At 43.8% G+C, this 25,592-nt stretch overlaps 1 protein-coding gene across 11 annotated transcripts in view; it reads right to left on the reverse strand.

Annotated features, from left to right (window-relative positions):
- LOC123520195 (protein lava lamp-like) overlaps positions 1 to 25,046 on the reverse strand; it is a 294,136-nt gene extending 269,090 nt beyond the window's left edge. For 5 of the 11 annotated variants that reach the window (XM_045282247.1, XM_045282251.1, XM_045282255.1 and 2 more), the window contains exons 1-5: positions 24,880 to 25,046; positions 17,695 to 19,663; positions 17,267 to 17,419; positions 15,092 to 15,268; positions 14,848 to 14,962 (exon numbers count right to left, since the gene is read on the reverse strand). In XM_045282247.1, the coding sequence (XP_045138182.1) occupies positions 14,848 to 14,962; positions 15,092 to 15,268; positions 17,267 to 17,419; positions 17,695 to 19,661 (2,412 nt within the window). In that variant the 5' untranslated portion in view covers positions 19,662 to 19,663; positions 24,880 to 25,046. The remainder of the gene's footprint in view (positions 1 to 14,847; positions 14,963 to 15,091; positions 15,269 to 17,266; positions 17,420 to 17,694; positions 19,664 to 24,879) is intronic. The other 6 variants (XM_045282246.1, XM_045282249.1, XM_045282245.1 and 3 more) reach the window with 2 other exon arrangements.
- Positions 25,047 to 25,592: the final 546 nt, after the last annotated feature.

Raw genomic sequence — 25,592 nt, forward strand, 5'->3', positions numbered from 1 at the left:
ATATGAAACAAAACAAGGAAATCTGACCGGAAATAATCGCAACCACACACTCCCAACCAAGACCCACAATCACCTGCTGTGCTCCCCTCCCACCACCACACTCCCTCTCTCCCACAACACTCCGGAGTACCGCTACATTACGCCGCCAGCCGGAGTAGTGTAGGTGGTGTAGGTGGTGGAGGCGGAAGACTAGCAGGGCGGCGTTGCAGTTAATCTTTCCTCTTCCACTAACCCAAGTTTCTTTCAGCGAAGGTTATTTATTTTCTTTTTTTTCACATTTGCTCGTTTCCATTTCCACTGATCTAAGTTTCGCAAGCGGACGCAGTATTCAATTTATTATTCTTTATTTTTTTTTCACCTTTGCTCTTTGCTTATTTCTTTTTTCATACGAGTAATATGAAATCGTATATTAACCCCTTCAATACTGGGACACATTTTTACTGAGATTTGTGTACGATTAGGTCTATGGAGGACAGATGATTAATGGCCAGTCTTCACTATTATAATCCCCATGTAAGTTTCTGAAGATGTATAAAATCACTAAATAGTAACCAGATGAATATGAAGACGCGTCATGGTACTGAAGAGGTTAAATTTAGGTTTACTTCCATTATACAACATTCTTCCTCTGCACTGCCTTTTCGTCACGTTTTTATCAACATTGCCCACTCCACCCCTGCCCGTCTAGGCTCCTCACTTTCTGCCTCCTTCTCCATTCCAGTGCACCAGTTCGTCCTGTACTGCAATGGAGTGGAATAAAACAATGCCGCGGGCTAAGAAGATGGAAGGAAGGTGAGGTGAGAAGAGCCACAGACCGATTCTCACACACTGACGTTATGTACGCCTCATAAATTACCTCACTTATGGCTAATTCTGCGCCCTGAGCATTGCGACCAGTGGGAAAATTTCATCCTATTACGCCATGACGTCAGGTAGACTTTATAAGGTCTCTGATTCACATCCTCACTTCCTCGTCTGATCGTAAGTATGTTAACTAGTATGTGTATGATCTCAATGAAGCTCTGGGCCAAGTATTTCGAGGTCGCGCTAAATATAATTGTTGTCTTGCTTCTCTAATTAAGTCTTCCTTGAGGGTACGTGAGGCAATCCTTCCACGAGTCATCCTTGCCACAACTCACAGTTCACGAAATGCGTACAGCCTTGACTCGTATAAGGAGGCGGGGAAGAGACTGCAATCACTGTTTGAACTTTGTATTGATGAAGTACGTTTACAAAAAAAATTACTGGTGACGCTAGCTAAGTTAATGTTTCCTGTTCTGAATACATGAAGTTTACTAATGATGTTTATTTACACCAAAGCTTCGTGTTATGAATAGGTTAGTGAAGGAAGTTAGTAATGAAATATATCAACGTAACTGTTCAGCACAAGTGCACCTGTGAAAAAGTTTACTGGCGTCTCTCGTGCAGTCACCCACACGAAACGGTAGGAAGCGGAATGAGTAGGACGTGAGGGTCTCAGGTGGACTTCCCTGCTCCTCCACCACCCCTCCATGGTTCCCTTCATCCACCCTGAGCACCACTCGTGAGACACCCCTTTCCGGTGGCTCCCAGCACCCTGCGTACGAGTACAAGCCACCAGCGCTCCCGAGGCACGCCATCAGGGCCGCGCGGCAGCCTCTCACGCCGCCACCCGGGTAGCTCAGCGAGTCCCACGCCCCTGGAGACTGAAGACTTAACCCTTTCATTGTGATATGCAACACTTCACAACACCAAAAGAAATGTATGAAACTTTTTTAATCATCTACAAGAAAGATGATAATAAAGGACTAGATTTCGCAATTTCTGCCCACTATACAATGTTTGCATATTTGCAAGTGACCGCGAACAAAAAAATAAAAAAAAAAGTTTCAAAGTGTGCTAAACAGCAGTGAAGAGGTTAAGCATCCTGCTCGTGTGGCGCCGGAAGGGCGTCGTGAGGCACTGCAGAGGCACTGGTTGCTGTGTTGTTTTGTGTCGTGAAGGAAATAACAGGCTGTGACTTTGATTGATGAGGAGAAAGAGGCAATAATCCCCAGTGACTGAAGAACGGTAATAAATCAGTGTTTTACATCATGTTCTTCCTCTTATTATATATTACAAATCTCTCTCTCTCTCTCTCTCTCTCTCTCTCTCTCTCTCTCTCTATATATATATATATATATATATATATATATATATATATATATATATATATATATATATATATATATATATATATATATATGTGTGTGTGTGTGTGTGTGTGTGTGTGTGTGTGTGTGTGTGTGTGTGTGTGTATATATATATATATATATATATATATATATATATATATATATATATATATATATATATATATATATATATATATATATATATATATATATATGTGTGTGTGTGTGTGTGTGTGTGTGTGTGTGTGTGTGTGTGTGTGTGTGTGTGTGTGTGTGTGTGTGTGTGTGTGTGTGTGTGTGTGTGTGTGTGTGTGCGCGCATCTGAAGCTCCTCGTCCCACACCAATTATTAATACACCCCAGCAACGCCAATCAACACCCTGCATGACTCCCTCTACTCGCCTCGTACTCAGCGCGCGACACAAACAACTTTCAGTCACTTCCCCGGAAAGTAATTACAAGCCACTTAGCATTCCACCTGTGAGACGCTTGGCCCGCGAGATGTTAACCAGTTAGTCCCTGCCCCAACACACCTTCCTGCAGGGGCGGCCCGCTACACCCTCCTACACCTGTCTGCGGGAACCTGTCGCTGCTGTCTGTTTTTTTATTTGATTTTTTAAAGTCTTTAGTATCATGACACGTTTCCATATTCATTCTGCTTGCTATGGTGATTTTATACAGCTTCAGAAATTTATGTGGGGATTAAACTAGTGAAGACTCTGACCATTAATCTTCTAACCTCCATAGAGCCTTCCTAATGTAAATGAAATCGTCTAGTCATACCTAAAATTCAAGGTAGAAATGCGTCCCAGTACTGAAGGGGTTAAAAACATTTCACTTCTAAATAAAGTTAAGAAAAAACATGCCCATTCCTGAGTGATATAAACATTTCACGATTTTCCCTCCTTTCCTCACGCAAGGTGCTCACTAAATCCGGTCGTTACGTACCAGGAAGTGGCCAGGATATGTGCCACAGGGAACGAGGCATAAAAAAACGTGCCTCGTGATGATCTCAGCACCATTATTGGGAAAGCGTCAGCAGGTGTTTATGAGACTCATTGGTAAATTATAAATCGTTATGGAAGATGTAGACGAATTAAAAGCCATATGTTTAGTTCTAGTTTTTGGTGTGAGGTAGGAATCTCGTGGAAGGTCAGGTCACACAGACGCGCGCGCGCACACACACACACACACACACACACACACACACACACACACACACACACACACACACACACACACACACACACACACACACACATCCTGGCAGGAGTCCACGTAGGCAGACAACAATGCGACAGAGAGAGAGAGAGAGAGAGAGAGAGAGAGAGAGAGAGAGAGAGAGAGAGAATGACCAAACGAAACACACACACACACACACACACACACACATTCCGGAAACTATTACACGTCATTATTTTTTTCTTCACAATCTTTTTTCTTCCCTGTGATTCGAGTTCTCTCCTTCCTTTTCCTTTCCTCCCTTTTCCTTCCTTCCTTCCTTCCTTCCTTTCTTCCTTCTCTATACTTATCTTCGCTCCTCACACCACATCCTACATCAATCTTTGCTCAGGTCAAACACACACACACACACACACACACACACACACACACACACACACACACACACACACACACACACACACACACACACACACAATCACACACACACATTACACATATCATCAGTAGAAATTCGAGATCATGAATGTCCCTCTTCCTCTTCTTCCTCCTCCTCTTCTTCCTCTTCCACTTCCTCTTCTCCCTCCTTATCTTCCTCCTTATTTATGTCTCTTACGCCTTTCATTCAAGTACCCGTCAGAAAAAAAATGTAAGAAGAGAGGAAGAAGAGACTTAAGAAAGAGGAAATGATGAAAGAAAGGAAGAGGCGAGGAAGAAAAAGGAAAGAAAAGGAGAAGGTCGTACATTTGTAGGACTTAAGAGGAAGAAGAATAAGTGAAGAAAGGAGGAAGATGGGAAGAGATAAATGTGAGAGGTTTATGAGATGAAGAGGTGAGGCAAGAAAATTAATGAAAGGAAAAGATTAATGGTTTGAAATAAGATGCTGAAAGAAAAAGAAAGAAAAAAGGAAGGGGGAGAGATGAGGAAAGAAGAAAGGAAGATGGTATATAGTAAAGGTTAAAACATAGGAAAAGGTAAGGAAAGAAAAGAATTAGAGATAAGGAAAGGGAGAAGAGAGGAAGATGGTATACAGTGAGTGAAAGACAGGAAAAGATAAGGGAAGAGAAAGAAATAGAGATGAGAAAGGAAGAAGAAAGGTAGATGGTATATAGTAAGGCTTAAAAACATAGGAAAAGGTAAGGAAGAAAAGAATTAGACATAAGAAAAGGAAGAAGATAAGGAGAAATTAAAAACTTTAAAAAAATATTGAGGAAAGGGTAAAAAAAAATAAGATAAGTAAGGGAAGAAAATAAAGGAAACGGGAAGTAGAAATTAGATAAAAAAAAAAGTCATAGAAAAGACAAAACAAAAAAACGAATGAAATAGAAGAAAAGAAGAAAACACAAGAAAACACAAGAAAGAACTATAAAAAAAAAAAAAATCACTAACGAACACAAAGGAAAAACAAGCAGACACAAACAACTTTACCCATCTAAGACGCTGTTTGTGATAAGCTACACTGAGGCGATGAAGGAGGAAAGGAGCAGCAGGAGGAGCAGGAGGAGGGGAGGCAGGAGCAGTAAGCAGAGGCAGCAGGAAGTAGCCAATTCGAACACCAAACGCCACCTCGGCACCGCTATTTCTGCACTCACCCCTTCCTCACATCCCTCTCCTTCCCCTTCTTCCCCTTCTTCACTCCCCTCGTCCACATCTCAACCCCTTCCTTCCTTCCTCCTTTCCCATCTTACCATCCTGACTCCTGATCCCCTTTCATCATTCTTTTTCTTTTTTCTATCTCTTCCTCTCTCTCTCTCTCTCTCTCTCTCTCTCTCTCTCTCTCTCTCTCTCTCTCTCTCTCTCTCTCTCTCTCTCTCTCTCTCTCTCATCATAGTACTACCGTCTCTCACACACACACACACACACACACACACACACACACACACACACACACACACACACACACACACACACACACACACACACACACACACCACCACCACCACCACAACCACATAAATTCCACATTGCCTGTTCTTCCATATTTCACACTCCACCACACTCATCATTCTCCACAAACCATGTCTTCCACTTATCGTCTTCATCACGCTCGCTACATACCACCATCACCACGATTAAACCATATATGTAAATGAAATAACAAATGATGATTCCACAGCACACACCTTATTTCATATAACACTAACCACACTCGCCACCACAATACATCACCACATGCCATTAATTACTAACTCCATCACATAATCACATACCAATTTAACTAAACTGATCACATAAAGTCACCAACTAAACACATATCATCGCCACATCACCATCACACATTTTTATCCGTCTCTTCTCCCCGCCAGCACTCTCTTCTTCTTCTTCTTCCTCCTCCTCCTCCTCCTCCTCCTCCTCCTCCTCCTTCCCAGCCTTTTACTCCTAGGTTCACTAAAACAATCTCCCCCCTACACCTGCGACCTCCACCCTTCTAGACACGATAAAAATACTGTCACCAAAACCCCAGGTGTGTGTGTGTGTGTGTGTGTGTGTGTGTGTGTGTGTGTGTGTGTGTGTGTGTGTGTGTGTGTGTGTGTGTGTGTGTGTGTGTGTGTGTTTAGGTGGCAAAAGTGTTAATCTTAAGAAGGTAAAAAAAAAAACTGCCAAGATGGTAGTTGTCATGTATATGTACAGATACGGGGGAAAAAAAAAAGAAGAAAGGAAAAGATAGACAAGAAAGTAAATGCGTTTCTGTTATGGTAGTAAAAGGAGGAGGAGGAGGAGGAGGAGGAGGAGGAGGAGGAGGAGGAGGAGGAGGAGGAGGAGGAGGAGGAGGAGGAGGAGGAGGAGGAGGAAGGAGGAGTACTCGCTGTTGTTGTTGTTGTTGTTATTAATACTATTGTTGGTGTTGGTATAGCTGTGGTGGTGTATGTGAGTGACGGTTGTGGTGATGGTGGTTGTGGTAGTGATGGTGGATATGGTGGTTGTGATGGTGGTGGTGTCAGTTACAATGATTACTATCTAAACTAGCCTCTCCCTATCCGTAAAACACACACACACACACACACACACACACACACACACACACACACACACACACACACACACACACACACACACACACACATCGCTACCTCAGTGTTAACGCCCTTGCACTTGGCAGATGGAGGTTTGCGTCCCGCCCAAGTTGCTAAGGGTAGTGACGGGCGAGCAGTGACTGTCCCCAGGGACCAAAAGAACTATAGCAGTGCAGTCGATGAACAAGTATTCAGAAACGCTCCCCTCTCTCTCCACGACTATTCCTCAAAAGGTCATAGAAATATTTAACCGGGTTCTCAAAATGTTTCTCCAGTTAATAACGTAGAAATGTTACTTTGTAGAAACGTGAGGAAAACATTTAAAATCTGTGCAACTTCAACTAGAGCCTTCAGAATGTAATGGAAGTGCAATGCAGAAGTGTTTCAAAACATAGCCCAAGGTCTCAGCCTCACCCATAGCTCAGATTTCATGAACCATAAGCTCTCTCCGGGAGGGTAATTGCTGGCCACCACGAGTCCTGCACGTGAACCTTAAGACCGTGGGTGAATTACAAACACACACACACACACACACACACACACACAGCTTCTCAGATTAGCAACCACGTGGCTCCCTCTTCACTCTACCTCAGAAAACTTAATAAAAAGTTCCCTTTCCATCACTCTTCATCACGGGGGACGCGGGAAAACACTTCGGGGTTATAGGACACAAGGAGTGACATAAATTAATTTACCCTTTCTTAATAGTCAATAAATGTCAAGATTATACTCATTTGTTCCTTCATCGTTTTGGTCATCACATTTAATGTTCATAATACTATAAAGAACTGCTCGCATGACACTCATAGAAAAATGGAGAATAAGGAGTTGATTTCGTCTTCCTCTAAACTATACAACTGTTCCAAAAGCAAAAAAATAATTAAATGTATAAAAAAAGTTATAATACTTATGGACACCTTATCTGGTGGAGAATATCAAAGAAACAAAGTAAATAATGTAAAAAGTTGTAGGTGCTTATGGAAGCCCTTATCTCATGGAGAATATGAAGTAAACCTGCCTTCAGTCCGAATGATTGGTCTACACAGGTCAAGATCTTTACGAGTATTAAGGCCACGAGTAACAGACAAATTTTCTCTTCACTTTACAATCGACCATCCAATAAAAAAACAGGATTTATTAATATCATCCAATAGGCGTCACGAAATACTTCAGCCATTTATCTTTCTTCTTTCTCTCCTTCTTTCTCTCTCTCTGTATTTCTGGCTGTCTCTCCCTCATGTCTCGTCCCTTCCCATCTTTCGTCCCCTCACTCCCTTCACCCCATCACTCTCCTCTCCCTTCCCTCGTTCCTTCAAAGCAGTTCCTCCCGCCCACCACAACCTTGGCTTCCCTCAGCTCATGTGTCTCTTTTCGTTATCCTCCATTATCTCTCTCTCTCTCTCTCTCTCTCTCTCTCTCTCTCTCTCTCTCTCTCTCTCTCTCTCTCTCTCTCTCTCTCTCTCTCTGTGTGTGTGTGTGTGTGTGTGTGTGTGTGTGTGTGTGTGTGTGTGTGTGTGTGTGTGTGTGTGTGTGCGCGCGCGCGTCACGAGACCTTCTTGTTTGATGTGGCGTGATTCTGTTAATGTTGTCCTCCAAAGAGAGAGAGAGAGAGAGAGAGAGAGAGCCCCAGCCAGCCCTACGCACTGCACTTATCGAGTCTCCCCCAAGGTCATACTGAAAATTAACCTTATCAAAATTTCACACTCAAGAGACCTCAACCAGCCAGCACACCACCTTCATCTTCCCCCTTACCTGTCTCAGCCTATACGTGCGCCGCCCCCTCCTAAACCCCGTATTCTGAAACGCTTCGCTCTCTCACCATCACTGCTTTTAAATGCTCTAGTTGAAGATACACGTGTTTCAAGGGTATTCTTATGGTTCTGGTGATGGATTGGCAAGATTTCTAGTTTATTAAAGAGAAACTGTCATGAAAATTCGGATAGTCCTCCCTGTGGCCTTAGAAAATTGCCGTGGTTAGAGAGCAAGGCGTTTGTGAATACTGGCATAAGACTCTTTACGTGGCCTTGGTACAGAGGAGGAGGGAGGATGTAGGAGGACATGAAGCTAAACAGTTATAGAAGATTAACGAGAATAGGAAAGAGGATACAGAAATACAAACGCTAAACAGATAAAGTATATAAGGAATGGTGGAATACAGAACAAAGACGTGAAGGACATGGCGATGCTAAGCAGAGAGAGGAGAGAAGGTAAAGAAAGAGGAGGGAGAGTAAGTAATAATAAAGAACATGGAGAAACTGAGGAGGTAGAGAAGAGAAGTAAAGAAGGATAGGAGAGAGAATTGGATGGAAGAAAGCAATGGAAAGGGAAACGAATATTGAAGGTTAGAAAGAAGAAAGTAAAAAAAGGATAGAAAAGAGAATACGATGGATGGCCGTGGATAGACAGAACAAGTAAAGAAGAGAAGGTAAAGGATAGGAAAGAGAATAGAGGAAGCACGGTATGACTCAAGTCCTCCACCTACACTAACCTTTCCTAATCTTCCTCTGTTTCTCTTCTTTATCTTGTTGTCAGCTTTATTCATAGTCTTATTTAATGAATATACGTTAAAAGAATTCTTGTACATGATAAAAATTTACTGATTAACTGCTTTTATATTCATCTTCTGAATATATACTTGCTATTTGACGAATATACACTTAAATATAATAAAAATATATGTACAGCGTCTACTATAGACTGAAGACTATAGAGTACAATTAAACTTAAGATAGAATACCTAAAAAATACAGACATGAGGATGCAGATAGATAGATAGATAGATAGATAGATAGATAGAAAGATAGATAGATAGATAGATAAACTGATGGATAGATTGATACATACATACATAAAAAGATAAATAAATAATTAATTAATTAACTAAATACTATAATATTAAACAGTTAAACACTACAGTTACTAAGGGGGCGCACACACACACACACACACACACACACACACACACACACACACACACACACACACACACACACACACACACACACACACACACACACACACGCAGAGTCTTCCTGGTGCTGCCAGTAAAATATATTCGATTTCCTCACTTTTTCCTCTCTCCTCTTCCTACTCCATCTCCTCCTCCTGCTCCTCCTCCTCCCCCTTTTCCTCCTTCCCCTCTCGTGCCCAAGCAGAGCCACGCAGCACTAAAGTAGCCTCACTCAGCCCTCACGCCCTTAAGAATTTGTGGCCTGCATGTTTTTGTGGCAATAGTTGAGGGGAAAAGATGGTCGAGGAAAATGTATGTAGGGAGGCGACTTCTCTCTCTCTCTCTCTCTCTCTCTCTCTCTCTCTCTCTCTCTCTCTCTCTCTCGGCCTCGGAATACCCAGGTGAGGTCTGGCGGAAGTGGTTCCCTTCATTAAAACAAACAAAGTCAAGGGTTTGGAGATTCTTGTTATCGTTATTTGTTTACGAGCCTCAGCCTTTGTCTATCTAGCCTGTCCCCCCACCCCCCCGCTCTCTCTCTCTCTCTCTCTCTCTCTCTCTCTCTCTCTCTCTCTCTCTCTCTCTCTCTCTCTCTCTCTCTCAACTTTCTTCGTTTATTATTAATTTCTTCCTATTTTTTTCTTTATTCTCTCTTCCCTTCGTCTTCCTATTCTCTCGTTGTTTACTTCCTTCCTTCCTCTGTTTCCATTTTCTAAAACTTCCTTACTTCTTTCATTTCTTTCAGCTTTATAGGCTTTTTATTTTCTTCCTATCCTCCTTCCTCTTTTTTCATTCCTTCTCTTCTTCCTTCCTTCATTAAACTATTTCTTCTTTATTTCATCCCTTCCTTGCTTCCTTCACCTTTCTTTTTTTCTTTTTTTGGCACAGGTAAGCAAAAAAACAGCTTCACCTGCTCCCCTTCCTCCCTTAATCTGCGTCACCTGCCGCTGTCAGACAAGAGGAAGGAGGGAGGGAGAGAGACAGAGGATGAAGAGGGAGGTGGAAGGGAGAGCAGAGATGGGGTGGGGATATGGAAGAGGGAGGAAAAGGAGGGAGGATTAGAAAAGAAAAATAGAGACAAGGCATGGTATGTATCTCTCTCTCTCTCTCTCTCTCTCTCTCTCTCTCTCTCTCTCCTGCTGTTAATGATGATAATGACACTGATAAACGAGGACCATGGTGATTAATGGTAATATCCCCTTGACTCCCTCTCTCCCTCACCCTCTCCCTCTCCTTTCCACAAGAGAGGGTGCGAGAGGGAGCGACGCCCCCTCCAGAGGAACTAAATTTACACCTCCACCTTGGCACCACCACCAACGCCACCATCACCACTGCCACCACGCCTCTGCAGCACCACGTGTGTGTGTGTGTGTGTGTGTGTGTGTGTGTGTGTGTGTGTGTGTGTGTGTGTGTGTGAATAAATAGACAGCATATTGCAAGACTATTACTACTACTACTACTCCTACTACTACTACTACTACTACTACGAGAGAGAGAGAGAGAGAGAGAGAGAGAGAGAGAGAGAGAGAGAGAGAGAGAGAGAGAGAGAGAGAGAGAGAGCAAACAAACTGATGCTCTTTACTGAGACAGAAGAGTGTCCTTCGAGATAAAGATGCCAACAGAAGGTGATAAAATGTGTGTGTGTGTGTGTGTGTGTGTGTGTGTGTGTGTGTGTGTGTGTGTGTGTGTGTGGGTCGTGAGTGTGGGAGGGTGTGGGATAAGCATGTAAACGAGATAACGTGTCTCTATCTATGTATGTATATATGGTGTGTGTGTGTGTGTGTGTGTGTGTGTGTGTGTGTGTGTGTGTGTGTGTGTGTGTGTGTGTGTGTGTGTGTGTGTGTGTGTGTGTGTGTGTGTGTGTGTGTGTAAGCGCTCTCGGATATGGAAGACACATTAAAAGCGTAAACGTATCTGTGTATCTGCGTAGGAGTACATACATGTGTGTGTGTGTGTGTGTGTGTGTGTGTGTGTGTGTGTGTGTGTGTGTGTGTGTGTGTGTGTGTAGAGTGGCTTGGTGTGGGTGGTCTGGTTGCTCTAGTACACATATTCATAGAAGGAGGGAAATGTTTATCCGGACCATAAGGGATGTTTGGAGAGCAGGAGACAAGGAAAGAAAAAGGCGAGGGAGAAAGGAGAGCGTGTAGGGAACGAGAGCTGGTGTCTGGATATAGACAATATAGAAGAAACGAAAGAAGGAGCACAATAAGTAGATATGAGGAACAGGAGAGAGAAATGGGAGTAATGTGTGAAGATGTGTTAATATGGGAAAATAAAAACAAAAAGAGGAAGAAGAAGAAGACAAGATGAAAAGTTATGAAGAAGAGGAACGATATATAAAAGGTGGAAAGGAATTAAGAATGAATTATGAAAAGGAAAGGAAAGGAAGATAGGGATGAACGACAGCCAGAGAAAGAAAAAGAGGTAGAAAAATGTAGATAAAAGCAGGAGAGAAAGAAAAAAGGAACAGATATAAAAGAAAAACTAGAGGCTTATAATACAAGAAAGGGGAATAAGAATGGGAAAAATATAAATGAGATAATGAAGAAGGAAATGAGATGAAAGAAGTGTAATAGAGAGAGAGAGAGAGAGAGAGAGAGAGAGAGAGAGAGAGAGAGAGAGAGAGAGAATGATACCATAACCACCACCACCACCACCACCATTCCTTCAGTTATCTAAAAGCGTTCACTTGCTTTAATCTAACCACATCCCTTCCCTTACCATGCAAGACCTTACCTACTTAACCTTATCTTGTACTCTCTCTCTCTCTCTCTCTCTCTCTCTCTCTCTCTCTCTCTCTCTCTCTCTCTCTCTCTCTCTCTCTCTCTCAGTTCTTCCCGCCACAAATGCCACGTGACGTCACCACCCCGCATGGCTCTCTCAGTGCCGCCACCACCACCACCACTTCTGGCACTGAAGACACATTCTTAAGAGTCATTCTACCATTGCATTTTACGGTGAATTTCAACCGAATGACGTTGGAAAAGTGCAACATTTTTTTTCCATCTTTTCTTTCCTGAAGGGGTGTGTTGTTGTTGTTGTTGTTGTTGTTGTTGTTGTTGTTATACTTGGTGTTGGTGGTGGTGGTGGTGGTGGTTACTGACGAAGGGAGGGATGAGGGGAAGAAGGGAAAGAATGAGAGGATGAAGGGAAGGGAATGAAGTACTGAGGGAGGGAAGGAGGGAGGGAAGATGGGAGGGAAGATGAAGTGACATAGTTAGCATTTCGAAACCCTTCAAAGACTTGGTTGTTTGAGTAAAGAAGTGGTTGGTAGTAGTAGTAGTAGTAGTAGTAGTAGTAGTAGTAGTAGTAGTAGTAAAAGTAGTAGTAGTAGTAGTAGTAGTAGTAGTAATAGTAGTAGTAGTGGTGGTGGTAGTGGTGGAGGAGATGGTGATGGTGGTGGAGAGTATGATGTTTCTGTTGTTGCAAATGTGTTGATGGCGTGAGTGTTCTATTGCCCCCATTACCATCTCTCTCTATCCTCTCTCCCTGTTACTCTATCAATGCTTATACAATCCTCCCGCTCCTCTGCTATTCCTATCCTCTGTAACCCTTCTATCTTCCTGCTCCTATCCTTCTACTCCGCATCTTCCAACCGTTTCCATCTTCTTTCAAATTTCCCGGTCCTGAATCGTCACTCGTCTCCCTTTTAGCCTGTCTCTCCTCAGCCTATCACTCTGTCTCTCTTCACTCTATCACCCTCCCGTCACCGTCTACTCTTCTCTTCCCTACTACTGCTCGTCTTCCCTTCAAGGCTGTCTATACTAAGCCTATTGTACTTATCATCCTTCAATCTTCCCGCCAAAATGTATCGCTATTACTGTTTAGTTTTTCTGCTTCTCTTTATGTGTTGTTGTTTTCTTTTGTTTTTAGTTATACAGCCTAGCCTCTATTTCCTCATCCAATACTACTCATCTGCTTATATTCGTATTCAAAGTCTTCCAACCAAAATGTATCTCTTATTCTTCATTTTGTTTTTCTATTGAGTGTCTATTGGCCAGTAAACTTATCCTCTCCCGTAGTTCTTCCCATTTTCTAACATTCGCACTCCTCATCTTCCCGCCAAAATGCCTCTCCTCACCCCCAACCACCCACCCACCACCCCCGCCGTCTGCCTCACACCCGCCGCGGTAACAGGTCGTCAAGTGAAGTTCAAGGGGCGTATCCGTCTCGCCTGTCACTTGATCCCATGACTCACAACCGCCACGCCATGCACTCACTGCATCCACTCCTCCAACGGCCTCCCTCAACGGCCTCACCCTACTTCGCCACCACCATGAGCCTCTAAACTTTGTCATGCACTCTCCTGTCTCGCTCTCTCTCCTCATATCCACCCTGCCTTCTATTTCTCCTCAAGCTCGTCATGCACCTTATTGTTCCGCTCTGTCTCCTCTAAATCCATGCCTGCTTCCTCCTGTCTTGCCTCGCCCTGCCTCGCTGCGCCCCCCTGGTTAGATCGAGTTCTCTTCACCATCACACTGCAAGCGCCGCCCCGTCCTCCACCCCCGTCACTCACGCCCACTTCCTCATTCCACTCAAGGGCAAAGGAAAGAAGAGGAGGACAACGAGGAGGACCAAGATGATGAGATGGAGAAGAAAGACGAGGAGGAAGAGGTAAAAATAGACAAGAAGAAAGTGTAGAGCAATATAAGCAGCAGTAATAATGGTAATAGTAATAGTAGTGGTGGTAGTAGTGATGATGGTGGTTGTAGAATAAAGACGATGTAAAAATAATAACACTACACAATTCTGGAACATCAAGACCAATCCTCTCCCTTATGCGCCTCAGCCCAATGATCAATAGCTCAGGTGCAACGCCAGGTAGTGAGAAGGTAGGCAGTCAGTCAGTTAACTAAGGATCGTGAGCAGCGTGACGGCGAGACAGCGGCGGCCGTGACTCCAGATACGTCTTGGAGATCACGAGAGAGAGAGAGAGAGAGAGAGAGAGAGACTGGGCAAGGGAGAGGGTAGGAGGCACGGAGCTGGGAGGGGATGAAGGCTGAGGGGAGAGAGGCACTGGGTTCATACAACACATAGACAGCCTGGGGTCACTTTCATACTCAGGGAATGACTCACCCTCTAGCAACCGCCTGCACTACCACCGCTATTTATTGTTCCTCCTACCAGTCACCATAACTACTCGTACTTCCACTCACTCCCACCGCCCAGCCATTGCACTGCCTTTCCCACCACCCCCACCACCTCCGCCACCACTGTGACCACAGCAAGCAGCAAAGCCCATCCCTTCCCATTACCATAACCACTGATAGCTAAATTCTTCCCTTCCCAGCATACTCGCACCTCCTTCTCTCACTTTTCCCACAATCCTACCCTCCCCAATGCCCACCTTCTCTTCACCCTGATAAATGGGTCACTCTACCAAGCCACCTCTTCCCTGCACCCTGTGACCGCCTCTGTATAACCCCTTCCTCCCTCTCCCCCGGCAACACAAGGGAAAATACACGGACAAATACAGATACAAAGACATGATCATACGAGTGTAAATCAGGTCGTGTGTAGATACAAGTGGGTAAATACAGCCCAGTACATACCTGCAGAGCCTCCTCCAGCCTCTTCTTGTGTTCCCGTAGCGCGGACAGGTCTCGGTTCATGCGCTCCAGGTCACGGTCAGAGCAGCGGCAGCAGGGCGAGAGGGAAGGCTCAGGTCTGTGGGTCGTTGGAGGGGGGAGAGAAGAAATGGAATTGTTAGACACGCTTTGGGTCAAGAATTATATAAAAATACTACATATAAACTCTCTCTCTCTCTCTCTCTCTCTCTCTCTCTCTCTCTCTCACCTATGTGCCTCCCGCCTCATCTCCGCCTTCAACCTCTCCTGCGCCGTGCGGGCTTCCATGAGAACCTTCCGGTGGCTCTCCTCCCGCTCCCTCTCGGCACGCATCAGTTCGTTCTCATGGCACCTCGACAGGACGTCCTTCTGCTGCAATAGCGACTCGCGTTTCTCATCCTCCAGTCTACAGAGGCAAAGAAACGACTTATGAGGATCCGTCAAACGTTAGAGGAAGCCCAGCGCAAAGGAGCCGCTGCGTAAAAATAACCTACGTAGCAAGGCTTGAGTGATTGATTGATTGACTGGTTGACTTTAGACAAAATTATTCGTAAAACAAAGAAGCTCTCAATGTAAAGGGCTATCGTAATATTTCTTTTTCGCTCTACATCGTCTTAGAGAGACAGAGAGAGAGAAAGAGAAGAGAAAGATAAATGGACAGACAGACAAGGAAGAACTGCAATTTAAGATACCACAGAATCCTCACTCCCCTGTGCAAGGCAAGAGAACCGCGTAGGAAGTTGATATAAACTAGAACATGAGTAACAATAAAACGTTAAGTGCAACTCAGAAGACATATATTGTACAAGAAGTCTTCGTAAATAATTCATTCTACTATACTGGTCGATCCACTTTCACTCGGCATCATTTACTTTACATACTAGTGAAAACGTATGTACGTGTAAAAATATGCGATTCATGAAGAAATGGATAAATTAAAAGATAAAAAATTGATACACACACACGCCGTCCATGTGAGCCACGAATAGCGCAGTCACGAAACTCTAGTCTGGTTTTCATATGGTAATAGTAAAAGATAACACAGACAAGCATGGCGAGACCTAAGAAAACACAGCATGATATCACATATTCGTTTAGAATTAGAATGACGTCACCACTCAGGACTGTTATGAGCTAAACACCCACCACGTTTACCAAGTTGCTACCATTAATTAGTTGGTGTGACCCATATTCTTAAATGCTCTTGTTCTTTCATCTCAGAAGCCACAGAAGATGAGATGCTTAGTCGGGTTCACATAGGTGCCCTTCTCTCTCTCTCTCTCTCTCTCTCTCTCTCTCTCTCTCTCTCTCTCTCTCTCTCTCTCTCTCTCTCTCTCTCTCTCTCTCTCTTCATACATGCTGCAGAATAATTTTTAACTTACTAGAATCACGATGTCATTGAAAACTTTAGTAACATCAGTGAAACACGTTAAAAACAGTCGAGATTAGACACTGAAACGGTTGACATTGCAGTCCCATATCCATTCTTTGTGTTTATTTGTACTGAGAACATCATCAACTCTACCTTAATGCAGGAAGACAAGATATTTCACCATTTATCTTTAACTTTATGTAACTTTACCCCGAGCACAAAGAAGAAGGACAAGGTAAAATAATTAGTTATCTCAAACTTTATGCAATTTTACCAGAAGCACAATAGGACAAGGTAAAACTATAATGTGCTCTCTCTCAAGGGATCCTGTTTGAATTTTTATCCTACTCCCATCAGGTCACGCTTCCTGGATGTAATCTCCTTTAGCTGTGTGCTCGTCACGGCGCCTCCTCCTCTGAGACACGAGCTGGGCTACCACGCCTTGTCCTGACTCACGACTATGCTGTATTACCAGGGACTACTTAATGAACGAATCGTGTGAGTTGGTAGGGAGATTCTTGACATTTTTTTCTCTTCATGTTAAGAGGAACACTGCCCAAGGGGAACATAAAGAGCGTAGAAAAGGTGCATTGAAAACACAGCCCCGAAAGATCAAAAACGTCATCCAAAATCTTGTAAAGTGCTTTTGTGTTTTCTTGTTTTCATCATGCAGGAAGGAGAGAGAGAGAGAGAGAGAGAGAGAGAGAGAGAGAGAGAGAGAGAGAGAGAGAGAGAGAGAGAGAGAGAGAGAGAGAGAGAGAGAGAGAGAGAGAGAGAGAGAGAGAGAGAGAGAGAGAGAGAGAGAGAGAGAGAGAGAGAGAGAGAGAGAGAGACTATAACTGCAAAATAAAAAGAAGACAGAAGGTAGTTGCAAAATTAAGGAAGTGTAAAGGCTGACGGGAATTTATCACTTTTTTACAAGTCCTTTCAAACAATTATCTATTGCAACAAATTCCGGTTCTCTATATGATGTCTCAAACCCTCTCATTTCCTCTTTCTCACCCTTCCTGTTCCTCCCTTCCTCCCTCTCACCTGTTTTTCATATCGGCAAGAAGTACTTCTGTCCTTCTCAGCTCTCCTTCTCTCAGCTGTCGGAGGCTGAGTTCGTGGGTGCGTCTGAGAGCCTTTCTCGCTGCCATCTCTTCCTCCAGCCTCGTGCGGGCCTCGTGCAGTTCGCTCTGAAGCCTGAAATGTAAAAGTAAAGAAAAAACGTCAGACCTCAACGAAAGACGTAAATAAATAAAAAATAAAAGACGGAATACAGAAAAAAAAATTTTAATTCTTGATCACCATCGAAAAGTAAAAGCGTTGTAACGTAACCAGATCATTCTTTATACACGTTCATTAAGTGTATGATCTCTGTGTTTGTTAATCTATCAGTTGTTCAGGAAAGTTCCTATATATAAGCGGCATCATGAATCAAGTTTCGAAGATATAAATGAATGGGACTTCATATTTACCTGTCTTTTTCAACGCTGAGCTTAGAACATTCCGCCTGCAGTCTGTCCTTCTCCGTGTCGTACTTCTTGGTGAAAGTACCATCTCTCTTGAAGGAGGCCAGGGACACAGCACCCCACATAGAGCTCTTCTCTGTCGACTTCCTAAGAAAGTCTTGCCGGGGAGTAGTCTTAGTGGGGCTTCTGCTGGGCCGCTGGGATTCGCGCTGCTCCTTGCCCTGCATCGAGCTCACCGGTTTCTCCTTGGCAGCCACCGGTTTGGAAGTCTCTCGCCTCCTTAGTAAGATGGTTCCCGTTAGCTTGTCATCTTGCTGCCTCTTAGCCGTAGCCTCACTTACTAGGGATACTTTACAGGCTGGCTTCGGCGTGGGCTTCGATGGTTTCTTTGGAGTCTCCTGAGGCTTGACAGTATTTCTCCACACGTTCGCCAAAGTCTGTTTTGCACTATTTTTTAATACTGTTGCGGTAGAGGATTGGTCCGAGAGTTTTGTCTTTTTGTCTTGGGGTTTCACAGATCTGTTATTTGTCTTTGTTTCTAGGGCTTGTGGAGTCCTATTTTTCATCTTTGTTTCTTGGGATTTCATAGATCTGTTTTCTTTAGACTTTGATAAAGGTGCAGGGACTTTTTTCTTTACGGGTTTTCCTGAGGTTGTATTATCTGAGCTAGACTCAGAAGTGACTAGAGGAATGAAGAACTGCAGGGGATCTACAACTTGATCTCCGGCAGGCGCTGCATTCTCGCCGGCAGCGTCGTCAGCAGACTTCGTGATTTTGGCTGGAGGGGGACCGTCGAGGGTGAAGGTGCCCTCGCGCTTGACGGTCGCCGAACAAGAGGTGACACTTGAGTCTTTAATTTCAGGCGTTCTTGGTGAAAGTTCCGCATCATCAAGCAAACACCCATTTTGCTGTGGTGGTGAATCCGCCTCACTGCTAGCGTTAAGCTCCTGAGTCCCCGAGTTGGGCCGACATTCGTTAGGGGCATCGCAGCCGGGCCTCACACTTCCTTCTGCTGGTTGACGTGGAGTTACCAGAACTTGATTGTCTTGGTGAAGCTTCTTATCGATGTATTCACAACTCTGATCAGGTACTTGGGGGTCGCGGCACCCTTCAGGGGCACACATTCGTTCGTCTCTCTCACTAAACGCAGACACGCTCTCGCTTCCTTCAGTCGCTGCGGGATATGGCACTGTGGACGCCACAGCATCAGTGCTGACATCACACTTGGCACTCTTTTCCTCGCCAGGTTCGGGACGCGTCAGGCTTACAGACTCGGGTGAGGATTTGGCAGGGCAGTGCTCCGATGTGGTGGTGGTCGAGAGGCAGCCGCAGGAGGCGTGTTCCTCGGCGGCCCTCTCTGTGTCACCTCCGGATGTGCCTCTCTCTGTGGGGCATGGAGGGAGGGTCTGCTCAGTGTCGGCGCCCTCACCGACACACATCGAGCTTTCCTTACAGTCGCCATTCTTCCTCACTTTGGAGTTGTTTTTGCCTTTTTCTTTCCATGCGGGGTCATTCACATTTTCTGTCTGGGTTTCAATCGTCGACTTCCTTTTCTTGGACTTCTTCCTGAGGAACTTCTTGAAGGGGGAAGGAAGTGCGCGGTCGTCCTCATCCTCGCCGCAGTCACCGATGGGATCCACGTGAGGGTCGTACACGCGCGTGTCCACGATGACGTCATCATTATCATCACTCGTGGAGAACTTAACTTTCTTCTTCTTCCTCTCAAGCGTCTCTGAGAAGGACTTTTCTCGCTTCAGCTTGGGGAGCCGCGCCAGCAGGGAGACGCTTCGGTGGTGCTGTCCCGCCTGCGTCTCATGCTGCTCCGTCCCTTGCCTTGACGTGGTCGTGGGAGTTGTCATTTCCTCCGTGGCACGTCCCTGCGCACCGCCGTCGGACGTGGGTGGGGTCATTGTCGCGTAGGGGAAGTCGTTGTCCGAGAGTGTGGCAGAGATCGTGATTTCGTTAATCGACATTGCTGAAACACAAGGTAGGATACACTTGTTAATAGCCGTGCTGGTGGTACTGAGAGAGAGAGAGAGAGAGAGAGAGAGAGAGAGAGAGTATACTACTATTGCTACTGTTGCTTTTACTACTACTATAGTACTATCACGAGTACTAGAAGTAGTAGTAATAGTAGTAGTAGTAGTAGTAGTAGTAGTAGTAGTAGTAGTAGTAGTAGTAGTAGTAGAAACAATAATAGTAATCATAATAATATTAATAATAATAATAATAATAATAATAATAATAATAATAATAATAATAATAATAATAATAACAATAATAAAAAAATAACAACAAAAATAATTATAAAATCTTTGTACACACCATTTTTACATATAAATGTTTAGTGCAGTATGACCTCATCTACGGCCCCCCAAAAAAAAAAAAAAACACACACACACACACACACACACAGTATAGGCAAGTTGAAATAAAAAAAAACGTAAACTTCATATAATCATTCCAAAAAGTGCTGAAATCGGAAGGACACACGTAAAAACTTAAATAATGTGTGTGTGTGTGTGTGTGTGTGTGTGTGTGTGTGTGTGTGTGTGTGTGTGGCAAAGACTAATGGCGGAGTTCCGTGCGGGAGGTCAAGTTACGGTAAACAAGATCCGAAGTTACTTGTGAGCGGCAGGGAGTGGACACACACACACACACACACACACACACACACACACACACACACACACACACACAACTTAGAACAGTGCTCATCCTCACGAATGCCAAACAGATTAAACAGACATTAACTCTTTTTTACTATTCCCTCGTATCTATACATTTACACATTTCCCGTTTCTCAACATAAAAAAAGGGGAAAAAAACGAAAAAAAAAAAGTATGACCTACAAACTATCAAATTCTACTCCAGAGCTTTTCTTTGTTGAGTAAAATTTTCTTCAGTACTTTGTGACTTAAGAGAATGATTAAGACTCATTTAGGTGCCGCCGTGGTACAGTGGAACCATGCGTGCTTTGGGATCCGAGAGGTCTTCAAGCGCACGGGTTCGAATCCTGTCCAGGTCTAAGTGCAGGTTGGGCTTCCTCACGGTTTCCTAGCGGGTGGGCTTTGAGATAGGAGGTACCCTAAAAAGTATCCCCTTTAGCCCATAAATTCCCGTGAAAAGCCCACATAGTATAAAAAAAAATTAAAAAAAAAAAAAACTTCCTCGATAATTTTGTTGAACTGCAAAGCATATATTCTCTTAAGCAAGAGAGAAGTCACGTCCTAACCTTCTCCTCCCGACGCCTACACCCTAACCACTCCCTCCCTCCCACCAACACCCTACCCACACCCCGGCAAAGAAACAGACCTCATAGCCTTCTTAAGGAGGCGTCACACTAGCACTTTTTTCCGTCGTCTCAGGCGATTTCCGTCGTTTTTTTACTCTCTGTCAACTCTTTCTGTCGTCTTGAGTCTGACGGAACGCATCGTCTTCGTCTAGCGCCAATTTTTTGTCAAAATAAGAACTATGGTTTCTAATCAACACTTTTATTTATTTTTTTTTTTTTTTTTTTGTTAAACGGAAGAATGCTATTATCATGATAGAAGAAATTTAAATAAGTTGATGAATATATATTTGTATACATATTTTTTTCTTCTAGCCTAGCAATAAAAAGTTCCTCAGTTGTCTGTGTATGTACATTTCCTGGGGAGTGCGAATGTGTGACGCTTTTTAATATTTCCAAGGCAACTTCCAAGTAGCTGGCCAAGATGAGCAATTATGTCATCTGTCAGTGGACTAAACACTCTGAAGAATTTCTCATAGAGAGCATTAGAGGTCACCGTTGCCTTTGGGATCACAGAACAGCTGATTACACTATAAGGTGCAAAAAAGCCGCGGCTTGCTGGGGTGAATGAGGAGCCATGTTTGTTTACAATCGACAAGCGCGGCAAAGGCGGAAGCAAGCTTGTGTGTGACGGCCACCGTCTGCAAAAGTTGACAGTCGTCAGAAAATTGACAGAAAAAGAAGACGGAAAAGTCCTAGTGTGACGCCGCCTTTACTGCGTGGGAAAAATAAAAGGAAGGAAGTAGGCAGATGGCGAGAGAGAGAGAGAGAGAGAGAGAGAGAGAGAGAGAATCAGAGAGAAAAGGGGGGGAAGAGGCAGGAGGTTGAGAACACAAGGTTAACGTAATATCTTTCCTACCGCTCCTCGTGAGAATCAAGAAGAGAGAAAAAAAAGTAAATAAACACAAAACATACGTAAATGCAACTATTATTATTATGGTCTATATAAAATTTTACTTTATTACGCTTCATTTTGTTATTCGCGATCCCTGAGCGGCACAGATTTTGAGAGAAAATGCTGTTATTGAGTTAGAGGAGAGTAATACTGAAGGGGGGCAGAATAGTGATCCCAGAGAATGAAGTACCGGACGATAGATAACTTGTGGGAATGTTGGTGTGGAAGTGGCGATTTGGCCGCACTCATTGATGTCCGTTAGGAAAAAAATATCGCAATGAGAGAGAGAGAGAGAGAGAGAGAGAGAGAGAGAGAGAGAGAGAGAGAGAGAGAGAGAGAGAGAGAGAGAGAGAGAGAGAGAGAGAGAGAGAGAGAGAGAGAGAGAGAGAGAGAGAGAGAGAGAGAGACCTACTTATCTATGTATATCAAGGATATTAACCTACCTTTAATTACTGACACTTAACTACGTGTGGGAGAACAAGATAGAAAATAGAACAAAGCTCTCTCCCCGCCCACCTCTCTCCTTCAGCTGGAGAGAGAGAGAGAGAGAGAGAGAGAGAGAGAGAGAGAGAGAGAGAGAGAGAGAGAGGAGAGGAGGAGGAGGAGGAGGAGGAGGAGGAGGAGGAGGAGGAGAAAAAGGAGGAGATAGAATAGAATCTACTAAATAAGAAAAAGAAAATAGAAACGAAGAATAGATATAAGCAAAAAAAAGGAAAGGAGGATAATCACTGAAAATGGGCAATGCAAGAAAATATATTATATTCTCAGAGAGAGAGAGTGTGTGTGTGTGTGTGTGTAATTCACTGTTTGATCTGCTGCAGTCTCTGACGAGACAGCCAGACGTTACCCTACGGAACGAGCTCAGAGCTCATTATTTCCGATCTTGGGATAGGTCTGAGACCAGGCACACACCACACACCGGGACAACAAGGTCACAACTCCTCGATTTACATCCCGTACCTACTCTCTGCTAGGTGAACAGGGGCTACACGTGAAAGGAGACACACCCAAATATCTCCACCCGGCCGGGGAATCGAACTCCGGTCATCTGGCTTGTGAAGCCAGCGCTCTAACCACTGAGCTACCGGGCCGTGTGTGTGTGTGTGTGTGTGTGTGTGTGTGTGTGAATAATCGAGAAGACAACTTATACCTTATCTTGCAAATGTGTACTAAACTAGCAAACACTTCTCTCCCTTGTTCCCCCTCCCTTGCCACTCTCCTCCCCACCAGGCCCCTCGCCTTCTCGCCTCCCACGCTCCCTCACCCACCAGCATGTTACCCTCACTGAGTCGCCTCGCAGCTGCCATCACCGAGCCTCATGACGACCTCAAATCCTCAACCTACTGACAGCAAAATAGAATGAACTTGAAATTAGATTACAATTCCCTTGCCATCCATCTGCCATGTAAACTCCCTTACTCCTCAGTTTGTCTTAACTGTCATTTGTTCCCCATTCTCTCTCTCTCTCTCTCTCTCTCTCTCTCTCTCTCTCTCTCTCTCAATATTATTTCCTTCCTGTTCGTATTCTCTATCATTTGTAGCGCTGCATAAGCTTGTAACGCGTGTAGCTAGAATGTGACAGGAACGACACACACACACACACACACACACACACACACACTATATATATATATATATATATATATATATATATATATATATATATATATATATATATATATATATATATATATATATATATATATATATATATAAACGGAACGCTTCATTTTCAGGGTAACCAAATATAAAAATAGCCTCCCTCTGACTGCAAAATCTTGAGATAGATATTTCGTAGAGCATCCTCTATACACGGGAAGATATCGTTAAATTCTACTCAAAAATTACAGCTAGTCATTCTCTCCCCATAACCTCCATAAGTTTGTACAGTAACGTGTCTCCCTGGGAGCCACGCAGACCACAACAAACACCAGCCACCGTCCACTGAATAGCCTCAGTGGACGGTGCCACCCAGTCCTATCGAGGCTGTGACCAGCTTTCCACGCATCCCTTACATCTCGACCTTGAACCAAACTTTTGCTAATACCATGAAGCGCAAATAAACATTTTGACATAAACCCATTTATTAATATACTTGTATAGAGATAAGTTGTGAATATGGTGACGTACAACTGAGTCATCGCCTCACCTCCATACACGCCTGAAATTAAAGAATTGACAGGAGACAAAAACACGCTATCCTAATCCTGCCTACACCTGGTCTGACGTCAGATTTTCAAGTATGGTCCATCATAATATTTCATAACACTGCAAGTATATACAATCAACTTGAGTAAGCAATGCGAACGGAGCTGTTAATTATTGTTGCATTCTAATGACGAACCCTGATGCTAAATTAGATAAAGAATAAACAATTACAATAAATAATATATTTTATTAACGTTTTGAGATAACCTAGATAACGGTAATGGAACATTAATCAAGTTATGCACAAATATCGCACATAATCAGAGTATATTCTTATCAGGCTAGACAGCCAAGCACTTAAGAGAGCGGTGCACACTTAGGGAATGTATAAACTGATGGCCGTGGGAGGAATGATGCGTTTCTAGAACGGATTCGTCTTCCATCTCCCGGGCATCATGGCTCTGCCTTGCCGCGCACTCCGCCCGCACCCTGCTCAGCCTCGCCCACACTTGCGATTTCACAATAATTAGATATGAAATAATACACTTACTGTACATTGTCATATTCCTTGTATGTATACTAGTGTTTTACAACAACGCTGATTCACCTCAGTTTTCTAGACATATAGGTACAGTACATATATAAATAGCCCTTAAAATAATTACAAGTTTACAGTAGCCTGATAATCAGATGGCACTTGTCTTCTCAAATATCTGTAATGAAATGTTGTTTCTCAACCAGATAATTTGGTGTGTGCTTAAAACTATCTTCACAAACTTGCAATCTTTATGTTTATGTTTGTTTTACCACAACACAAACGATCATACCACAACAAAAAATAGTAATATATACGTACCGACTCGCTAACACATATATCCACAAACATGCGTCGTTGCTTACAGCGGTAACACAAATCACACGTAATAAATATCCTTAAACCTAAGTTCGAAAAAACTAAAACTATCAAAGTTCGGTCGTGTGCATGGCAGAAAACTTGGCTCGAAACTGCGAGGCTGCAGGGCGGCGTCACCCGAGGCCCGAGGGTGCCGCTCGGCGGGGCGTGGTTACGAGATGCCATGTACTCCTTTCTTCCTCCCTCACCACAGAACACTTGTCACCATAGCTGATCGGCAGCTAACCACCGATCATCCCCCTCTTGAGCTGTGTTTAAAGATACAGTGAAGTTTCTACGCTCAAGATTACAGACATTGGAGTTATTAGAAATTAAGGGTCGTGTGTGTGTGTGTGTGTGTGTGTGTGTGTGTGTGTGTATGTTAATACCTACAGTCGTTTTCCTACGGAAAGAGTTCCAGCTCGTACTAAAAACCAGAGTTCGTGTGTTATTCACCATGGTAGTCTGCTGGTCATCCAACCAACCTTTCCCTTACGGAAATAGCCCAGAGCTCAGAGAGCCCGATCTCTGGGTAGGACTGAAGACCTCAACACACACCACACACCACGGCGAGGCCACAACCTCTAGAATTACATCCCGTACCTACTTACCGCTACATCATTTGAACAGGGGCTACACGTTAAGAGGCTTGCGCATTTGCCTCGCCTCACCCGGGA

Source organism: Portunus trituberculatus, chromosome 46 (genome assembly GCF_017591435.1).
Source record: "Portunus trituberculatus isolate SZX2019 chromosome 46, ASM1759143v1, whole genome shotgun sequence".
Lineage (NCBI taxonomy): Eukaryota > Metazoa > Arthropoda > Malacostraca > Decapoda > Portunidae > Portunus > Portunus trituberculatus.